Source organism: Curcuma longa, chromosome 2 (assembly GCF_044706935.1).
Source record: "Curcuma longa cultivar G26 ecotype Majalengka, Jawa Barat chromosome 2, ITB_CL_G26_1.1, whole genome shotgun sequence".
Taxonomy (NCBI): Eukaryota; Viridiplantae; Streptophyta; class Magnoliopsida; order Zingiberales; family Zingiberaceae; genus Curcuma; species Curcuma longa.
Genome location: NC_133862.1, coordinates 914,188 through 924,520, shown reverse-complemented (window position 1 = coordinate 924,520; position 10,333 = coordinate 914,188). Strand labels below are relative to the sequence as shown.

At 35.0% G+C, this 10,333-nt stretch overlaps 1 protein-coding gene across 1 annotated transcript; it reads left to right on the top strand.

Annotated features, from left to right (window-relative positions):
- The first annotated feature begins 2,078 nt into the window (after positions 1-2,078).
- Positions 2,079-9,229, top strand: LOC141821873 (uncharacterized). Its single transcript, XM_074709249.1, is given in 9 exon segments — positions 2,079-2,160; positions 3,847-3,922; positions 4,509-4,960; positions 5,044-5,097; positions 5,220-6,143; positions 6,146-6,959; positions 7,998-8,113; positions 8,260-8,351; positions 8,961-9,229. Coding segments are annotated over 7 exon segments (2,523 nt in total). The 5' UTR covers positions 2,079-2,160; positions 3,847-3,922; positions 4,509-4,545; the 3' UTR covers positions 9,069-9,229.
- The last annotated feature ends 1,104 nt before the right edge of the window (positions 9,230-10,333 follow it).

Genomic DNA, 10,333 nt, shown 5'->3' with positions numbered 1-10,333 from the left:
ACCGCGATTTGATGGGAATCTGACCGCGATTTAGTCGGAAACGCGCGCATACTACTGTCGGCCGTGGTCCGACTAAATTGCGTCGGATTCCGACCACAATCCGACCGGAATCCGATGCCGGCGGAAGCGTCGGCGAGTGACGCGTCGATCGTGCCCGGGCCGCCGACCGGCGGTGGCGGTGGAAGGTGCAGCAAAGGCGGTGGCAACGACGATGAGTCAACTATGTCGCTCATGGAGTCGCACAGCATGGATTGCATAAAATATCAATTTTTTACTAACCCAATAAAGGATCGTAACAAACGTTATCGTCTGAATGCACCCAAGCTACTTTACTTACCTTTCATAGGCATTGAGAGTACGACTCATATACGTCATCTTGCAACAACGAAATATTTAAGATATTCAAAACAAATAATATCGAAACTAAATTCTAACTTCATTATTTATAAAATATTATTAATAAATCAATTTAAATTTAATTTATTAAGTATTAATTAATTAGATGAGGTTAAATATTTAATTAGATTCATAAAATTCAAATGTATAATTAAAAATACTGAAAATTTTAATATTATATTTAAGGAAATTAGAAAGAACATCTGATCTACCCATCTCCTCATTTAAATGTCTACTGACATAATTAGAGAAAATCAATGGCACAGAAGACTGGGTCACACTTATGTAAGACTCATTTCAAAGATGAATCAAAATGGATTAGTTAAGAGTCTACCTAAGTCAATCAAACAAGAAAATATAATTTGTAATGTTTATCAACAAGGTAAATAAACAAAATCAAACCACAAATTAACTAAACTAAACCAAATAAACTCTATACTTGAATTACTACACTTAAACCTCTTTGATTCTCATGGAACTAAATCACTAAATGAAAATCAGTACTGCTTAATAATAATCGAAGATTATTCTAAGTTCGTATGAGTAAAATTTTTAAAGACTAAGAATGAAACTTATGAAAAATTCATCAATTTATGCAAACTAATAAAAAATAAAAAGGATTTAAAAATTAAAAGAATAAGGAGTAACTATGATAGAAAGTTTGAAAATGCTTAAGTTTAATGAGTTTTGTCAAGTTAATAGATATCACCATAAGTTTTCATGTCCTAGAACTATTAACTTAAACATTATTTATCAATTAATTCTAAAAACGATCGGTCCGATCCTATAAACATTTTTTATCGGTTACCAAGATAAATCTAAAATGTACTCACATTGTTAGACACTGATATCCAACCTTTACAAGTCACTTTTCATTGATGAGAATTATGCTCCACCTGAATACTTAATCATGATTTATAACACAATCGTGCTCTACAGTGGACTTAGGTATAGAGATAATTAAATTTTGCACTATGTTCGCAACACGATCGCTCTATTAATGAACTCTCTATTAGCAATCTTACTTCATACTAGTCCTCAGCAATCTTACTTCATATCCCCAACTACAGCGTATTTCATAATTTTCTTCAAATTGCAATCAAAGGATGCTGGGCATCTAGATTGGCCGCCGTATGTGCTTCCCGATTTACCCTGGTGGTCGGTGGGATTCCGTCTTGAGTTCATTTTAATATTTTTTACTTTACTATATTTCATATTTTTTCAATTAAAAAAATCAATCTGTAATTCGTTAAATATCTTTACAATTACACGGTGAACATGACGGAGGACATAAACATTTTTTACTTATTTGATTTAATTAATTTTTTTTAAAAATAAATGGATGGGACAATAAGCCAAGCTTCCCCGTCCTTTGAATTCCCGTTATGTAAATAGACAAAACACACGGGGCCAAACTGTTAATTACCACCCCCGAAAGTACAGGACCTGAGCGTTCCACGCGGCACAACCACGTCCTCCAGAATCCGAGGAGACAATAAACCCCAATATTTTATTAGCTACACTGTTCATTTAGCCCCCTCTTTTCCCCTTATTTCCTGTAAGCCACCCCTTCAACTGAACTCCCAGAATGCTGACGGCTTCAATCCGCCCACCTCACGCTCTGACTTCTCCTCTCCTCTCCTCTCCTCGTCCCTTTCCCCTTTTGCCAAAGGCAACTCTTCCTCCTCTAGATCTCTTCGTGTTTCTCTTACCAAACAGGAAAGGAAAAGGACCATAAGGGAGACCTGTTGAGGTTGGATGATGGTATCGACTCTTCTCTCTTCATTCCTTCTCCTTCTGTTCCTTTGTATGTTTGATGCTGAAATGCTAACAGTTCAATCCGATTGCCATGGAATGAAGTAGCCTTGCTGTTTGCTCTCACTTGCTGGCTTTATAGTTTAGTTTAGTTTAGTTTAGTTCAACTTGTGCCTTCCTTACTGTTTGATTGTAGTTGGCTTCGGCAACTAAAACCCTCTAGCTCTCTTTTCTGAAGAGTGATGGAACAATTTCTATAGGGTGCTAGTACAATTTGAGTGTGCAGACTATCTAATTATGGTGTGGTGGATAAGGTGTGATGAACACCATCATGCTTGAGCAAACTCTAGAGGAGAAGATCAATGATGTGTTTGTTTGCTAGCTGCTATGATCATTAATGTGGGAAACAAGTAGTTGTTGGCTTGCTATTCTCTCTCAAACAAGGTGGAAGTGGGTTTCAATCAACTCTTGGTTCCTTGAACTTAGTCAAGCTCTCTAGCAAATTAGAGAATCAAACCATCTTTCAATAAGTGTTGTCGTATTTGGTTGTTGATCTTGAATAACTGGTGGAGTGTTGTTTCATTAATGTTACTTCCTGTCTCCTTAGAGTATAGACTACATAAATAATTATGCAAAGAAATCCTTTTCGAGAAAAGAATATCCTTTGTGTTTAGTTTTTTGTGCAAGGATAAACTTATGAAATTTTTTACACAAAAGTCAAGCTATAGAGTGCCATGTGGGTGACACAAAAGAATCCAATATGCCATGAAAAGTGATGCCTAGTACTGCAAGCCAAATAACAATTAAGGCACTCAAATGAATAGGTCTTCAGGTGAAGAATAAACTAAGAGTGGGGCTATCAAAGATAAGTTCACGAATACTAACTGATTTCTGCAATGGCGGAAAAGATATGGAAATCAAGTACTCATATAACATTCTTAATTCCATAATCCGTGCCAGAACAGCTTACCTAAATATGTAGAAGTCTTGAGTCTGTCATGCAATGTTATGGGCAATTCCATCGTTGATCTAGTCTGTCATATGCAATATTATCTGTTAAGGACTATAAATGTTTAATTTAGGGAGATCCAGATTGTTGATAGGGATATGAACAAATGCAATGGTAAGCCTTGAGAAGTCCTAAAATGGTTTAAGAGTCTTGAAAATGTCTTGTTTATTGTTCAAGGTTTTGTGATTGACCAATTGTTATTAGTCAGTCAAGCATAGGTGAAACAGAATTCAAACTTTAGGTTTGTTCCACTTTTGGAAAATCAATTATTGTTCATGGTCAAACGACTAGAAAAAGCACATTGGGTTTCAGTTCTCATTTTTAAATGATCTAGGCAACTAAAATCTACTAGATGACTAGTGTAAACTTTATGTCCAGTGAACTAGTTGACCAGTGGTTGTTTGATGAACTAGTTGATCAATGACTTGTTAGTCTACTAAATATTTCCATTATATTCAAACTTAGCATCTGAAGATCAGTAGAGTAGAGTATAATCAATGAAACATCTCTAGGCAACTAAAGAATTGTTAGACTACTAAAATTTAAATTTTGGTTTTTAATTACGTATGATTTTGCTCAATGCTAGACAACTAGTGTAGACTCCTTGACTAGTTCCAGCAAAATATGTATCTGGTGAAACAAAATTTTTAACTATTTTCGGACAAACTTTTCTATATTTCTTTCAGGGATTCCCTCCAACGGAAAACACACATTTCCTTTCAAAAATTGACCATGTGGAAAAGCTCTAGACATTCTCAAAAGGTAAAAATATTTTATCTTGATTTAGTTATTAATCAAAAAGCTCTCTAATAGTAAATCTAGTCCCATTCTTGTATCGATCCATGTTCTTTAGGGTGACATGTGATTAATAATCTTATTGTATTGTATTTCATATTCATTCGTTAAGATTTAAGATCGATTGCATTTGCTCTTTATGAGCATATGTAGTCAATCTAGAAGACACATTTTCATTCAAAAGTTGATTATGTGGAAAAGGTGAAAGTGTTTGATCTCAGTTTTGTTCTTAATCGTAAAGCTCTTTATTGGGTAAATCTAGTCTTATTCTTGTGTTCTTTTTCTTAAGGTGACATGTGATTGATAATCTTATTGTATTGTATTGTTTTATATTCATTCATATTTATTGTATTTGGCCTTTGTGAGTAGATTTAGTCGGTCTGGATCAGCAATGTGACCATTCAAAAATTAATTATGTGGAATAGCTCTAGTTATCCTAAAAAAGTGAAAACATATGATCTATGATCTCGAATTCGTTCTTAATTGCAAAGCTCTCTATTGGTGAGTTTAGTTTATTTTTTGTATTCTACATTTCTTCTTCTTTCAAAAACAGAGTTTGCATAGATAGATTCAGAGTCACTGAAGACACAATGAGGGACATGAAACATGTAGAATTTGTGGAACCATGCAGTGACAATGGCCTCAATAAAGAAACAGGTGCAGGTGCAAATGCTGCTTCAGGGGTGGAAATGGGGCTTATCACTACTACTCCACTCTCGGAGCTCATTTGGACTCCACATGAAGGTGTAAGTCTCAAGTACACCGACTATAGCAAAGCTGAAAATAAAGCCCCTTCCTTGTGGAAAGAAGAACCATTCAACACGATAATTTCTACGTCATATTGTAATAATGGAGGAGAGTTTAGCACCAGTGAAGATAGTAGCACTAAGCATTCAACTCATGATTCCCACAAAAATACTGATTTGGTAACTATCTTAGATTCTCATACAAGACCGAGTCATTCGCCGCTTGCCTCAAGCAGAAGAATGCCGCAACAAAATTCTAGTAAGTGCCCTATGTATTTTGTGCTCTTTCTTTACAAGGATTCTGAAAATTCTTGTAGTTTTGAAATATTTATGTTATGACAGGATCTTCTGCAAAAGATGCAACCGATAATATTGTCGACAAGATTACCTACCCAGGTGTGTGCCACAACTGCTTAGCAACTTGTGTAATTCATTGTGTTATACTAAAAATGTCACATTGTTTTAAAGGTCCATTTAATAGTCGATTTCTGATTTTTTTCTGTGTCTTGAGCTAGCAGTTATGGAATTTGATTTTGCAACTACTGCTGGAATTTTGAATGAGCCTGAAGCAGGAATCAATGTATCAAGAGAAAATCCGAAATCTAGCTTCGTTGGAGTATCAGGATCTCATCATTTAGTGTCAGCAAAAAGAGGAAAGTCTATTTCGAATGTCAGATCCACAGATCAGAAATATACTGATTCAGCTTTAGAAGATCACAAATATGACAATTTTAATGAGCTCCATAATTTGTCTTGCTTACTGATTCATGGTGGACAAAATTTATGTGGTGAATGCAAAACTCGACATGCTAATGCCGAGTATGATAATCACAGAAAATTGGAAAAAGGTAAGGAAAAGGTCTTACATGATGAAGATTATGATGGCCACTCAAAAGAAGAAGAGAGTGACAATGACAGTGCTGAAAGCTGTAATAGTAAGAGAGTGATTTCGAAAAGAAATCGTTCTTATACTTTCGACATGAAGATATCTGAAGGGTTTAAACGGATGAAGAGGGATAACAATGAAGGATTTAAGCGGATGAATAAGGAGAACAACGAGGATCCTTGCTCAGGATCTCTTATTAAAAAACCTAGCTCCTTTATGAATTGGATGTCAACAATAGCAAGTAATTTTTCAAGAAAGACTTCTTTGTCTCTTCTTCCACAATGCTATAATAGTATGAAAGAAAACTTTGGTGCTGTTCGAGTATTGCATGGGAAAAGTGATCAGGAAGTCCTGAGCAGAACTGTGGGTTTTAACTCTTTCTTTCAGGCACTTTATTGTCCAAATTTCATGGCAACTAATATCATTGCTGATGGTGATTATCGAAGAAAAGCTAGTATGTCAGGAGATAGAAAAGTATTGAGGGATCAGCATAAGGATTCTAGTAATGGTGCAATAGGTAACTTTTTGCAGTTCAAGGTAAACAAGGCAACTCTTCAAGCAGAGACCAACCATATCACTTGAAAGATTTGAATGCATCTGTGAAATCTTCATCTTCCACTGATCTTCATATTGTATGTGGCGGTAATGCTAACAAATCACATAACCAAGATTCTTCAGGTGAGAAGAACAGTTATCCTGTTGAAGATTTCCCTGCAATAATGATCAACTTATCTTCCTCCAGCACTGAAATGTCTGGGCAGTTAAAGCAAAGCACAGGGGATGGATTTTATTTGAAAGGAAGAAACAACTTGATTTCCTCAGATAAGAGAGTTTGCATAGGTGCCGAAGAGAATGAAAATGTTGGGCCTAGTTCTGATCGAAGGTTCCCTATGAATTTGATATATGATGACAAGAATAATTTTTCTGACAATTTATGGATTACTCGATTTTTGCGAAAGGTTTCCTCGCCTGCTTTGAACTCAGTTAAGTGCAATTTGAGCATAAACGATGATGTAAACACTAGCAGGAGATCTTTCAACGATGTTGGAAAGAATAATATGCAGTCTCTAGGTACACATGAACAACACCTTAACAGTTGTACATCAGCAAAGGGAGACTTCAGGATGGATAATAAAAGTCTTTTGCTCAAGAGAATTGTGCCCTCCATTGTGGAAGTTTACGAAGACCATCAAGCCGAGAGTCTAATGAAACTTAAACAAAAAACTTCAAGCCATTTAGAGAATGAAGAAAAGGGTACTCAGATCATACCACTCTGTAACAGTATTGTTCCTCTTTCTGATGTTAGCAAGGAACAACTTGGAATATTCGAAGCAATAAGGGGACTTCGTTTGTCTCGCACAATTTTGATAAGGTAAAATCAGTGCTACTTTATAATTTTGTGGAATTTATTTTGAGATTCCTTATAATAGTTTCGCTGAAAGAGTTTGCTTAAAGAAGTGAAAATTAAGCATTCCAACTACAAAAGATTGGAGTATCTGCATACTTTTCTTTGATTAAAATCTACATGGATATGTATATTGCTCACTTAACTTCTTTACTAATCTAAATAAAACAGTAACTGTTCTTACTAATAGTCAAGAAACTATAAGTATTAATGATCTAGAGATTAGGACAGAGCATTTTTATGATAGTGAAAGTTCATAAGAGATTGAAAGTTCATTTCCATTTCAACCACTCCATTATTATTATATCTAAATCAAGATCTCTTCTTCTTATTAAATAATAGATTCACCATATATAAAACTCTTACATAAATTTTCAAGTGAGACCCTAAGAGAAGAGTTTCTGGAATGGGCTTCTCCCTACAATGGAGGATACAGTAACACAAGGAGAACATATAAGAGGGGACAACACAATTTCTTGAATAATCTTGAGAAATAAGTTTCTCAAGTGGGTTTATTCCTAAAGCAGGCATACAACTATATGTGATAAACTAAAGCGAGAAGAGAAGAAAATACTCATGTAGGATTTGAGCAAAAAGATGGACAACACAATGACCCTCTGTAGGGCAAAACAAACTAAGAAAAAGACTTTTTCTTAGTAAATGAAAGAATGCAAGAATAAATAATATTATTTAGGTCTATAATGGCACTTAAACTACACATGATAATTACCTGAAGGACTGATGCTTCTTCAGGTAATTAAGCTCCATTCCTTGTGACAAGTATCAAAGATATCTTTGCTACAAACAACCATTGAAATGGGAAATAATTTTTGATGGAAAGAACCAAGTAATAGAAACTATGCACATATTGTAGTTACGATACGAAGTCATTTAAGAATGCATGTATTTTTTTGGTGCAAGTAGGTTAAGCCATTCTGTTTGAATACATTATTTAATATAGATCGACATTGTCTAATTGTTTTCCCTTTCTTCACAATTTTTTAGATGGATGAAATCAAGCAAACTCAGCAATAGCCTTGAAGGTTTTTTCTTGCGTTTGAGGCTTGGGAAATGGGAGAAAGGTCCAGGAGGAACTGGCTACAAGGTGGCTCGCATAATTAGTAAGACTCTTCCTATTCATATCTTCTAGGAAATTTCTATACCATTTCGGCTAACGATAGCTTTCAGGTAGTTTGGCATATGAGAAAGATTCTCAAGGCACCTGAAAATTTCACCTTGTCTGAAAGGCTATGTGTTGATATTGCAGGTGCCAAGCATGAAAACTACCTTTCAGTAAGAATTGGGAATCTCAAATGCTCACTAGAGTGTTGCTTTGTGTCTAACCATGAATTTCTCGAGGTAACTATCACAGTTCATTCCAGACATTCTATAACAATTCATATCTGAGATTTTACATATTAGTGATTTTGTTTCTTTTGCTGATTTAGTTTTCCCTTTTTTATGTTTGATTTCCTAAATCGATTTAACTAGCTTTTGATGCAGTAGTTAGGCTGGTGCAAGTACACCACCTCTGTTTCTCTTTCCTTTTCTTCTTCCTCCCTCACTTTTTTCTACTTTTGGTAACTTGTAATCATCCTCTTCTTCCTCGGCCACCTTCCCAATTAATTGGCCTTAGCCATCATCACTTTGCAATCAATACTCTTCTTCTGGGACCCTGCATTGGCGGGAGCTTCGTGCACAAGACCTTTCTCTTTTTGATAGAACTTCGACCTCTCTCTATCATGTACCTTTCTAGCTTGAATCTCAAAGATTCCAACAATATTGCCTTTGTTAAGACGATAAAGAATGCTTGTAATGCTATTGCTTTATCGACAACTAATAGCATATCTCATTGTATAATTCAATGACATTAGCAACTAATAGGACTTCCTCAAAGACCTATGATTGTAGTTTGTCATTAGCTTTAATGTCGATAACATAAATATGGTGTCTCTTTGATTTTGCCAGGAGGAGTTGAAGACTTGGCTCTCTTCCACCTTAGAAGCTGATGTTGAATTGCCCTCCATGGAAGAACTAAGTCGAAAACTAAAAGAAAGGGAGGAGATTGGATTGTAGGCACATAGTTATACTCGATCAATCGATCGATCGATGTGTTGCTACTTACCGCATATATCCTGATGAGCTTATCAGGACTACTATATTCAATCTTATACAAGTATAACATTGACCGATATTCGGCATAGTATGAGCAATAAAGGAGGATGTATAATTTGTTACTTTGGCTTGCTTATCCCTTGACTTGATAGAGTTTTGCGATAGCGAAACTAGCACAGTTTCAGGCAGCAAATCCATTGAAGGTTTGTGTTCTTGAGACAATGCTTGATAGCCTCTTTCATCCGCTTGTTTGATTGTTAAGAGCTACTTATCGTTTTAACAAAGTTTGCATTGTGTGATATTTACTCATCGATGCTTCAAAAACATAACTCAGGTGACCGATTCAGGTCCACAAAAGTTTTCTATCGGTCACCAAGATAAATTTAAAAGCACACGTGTCAGACACGTAACATTGAACATTCACTTTTCGAAACCCACGGTAGGCGTAATTGCTTTTTTATGGAGATTCGAACCATGATCCTTTGTTCGAGCCATGCCCCGGGGGCCCCTTAACCCCATTTATGATGCTTGAGTGAACACCATCACTTCGGTTTGTGTCCCCTCGTGATAATCCAGTGACATAGCCATTTGTAGAGGTGGATTTAAGCTTTTAGATTTGAGTATGCATGCTAAGTGACGAAAATAATTATTATATATTGTATATAACTTTCAATAATAAAAATATAATAATTAAAAAAATAAATAGAATATTCAAAGTTAATATTCATATATTATAAAAAAAAAGTTAAAAGTTTTATATTTAATTAAGTACCAAATACAATTATCTAATTAAAAGAAATTCAATATTCTTTTAAATTTTGGAAGTCTTATAACTTTTATGTTCATATTTTTAATAATTTCTCTCTCAATATAGATCATTAACACGTCTACATCTTCTATCTTCTGACAGAAAATCATCCTCCATATATAGATATCACTTCTTTCATATATCCATATCCTAATTAATTGTACCTTTTTAGCGTATAACAAAAGGTGTATATATATATATAAGACATGTAGAGTTTGAAATTTAACTACAATAAATTTATGAGGATTTTCTTAGTGAACTCAGAATGTTGATTGTTAGACTGGGTTGTTATCTTCACTTTTCCATTTACTCTAAAGATAGATAAAATTTTTTTATGAGATCAGACCGATCACTTTTAGAATTAATCGGCCTGAATGATTGAAGCTTGTCCCTCTTTTTTGCACCATCACATCCTTTT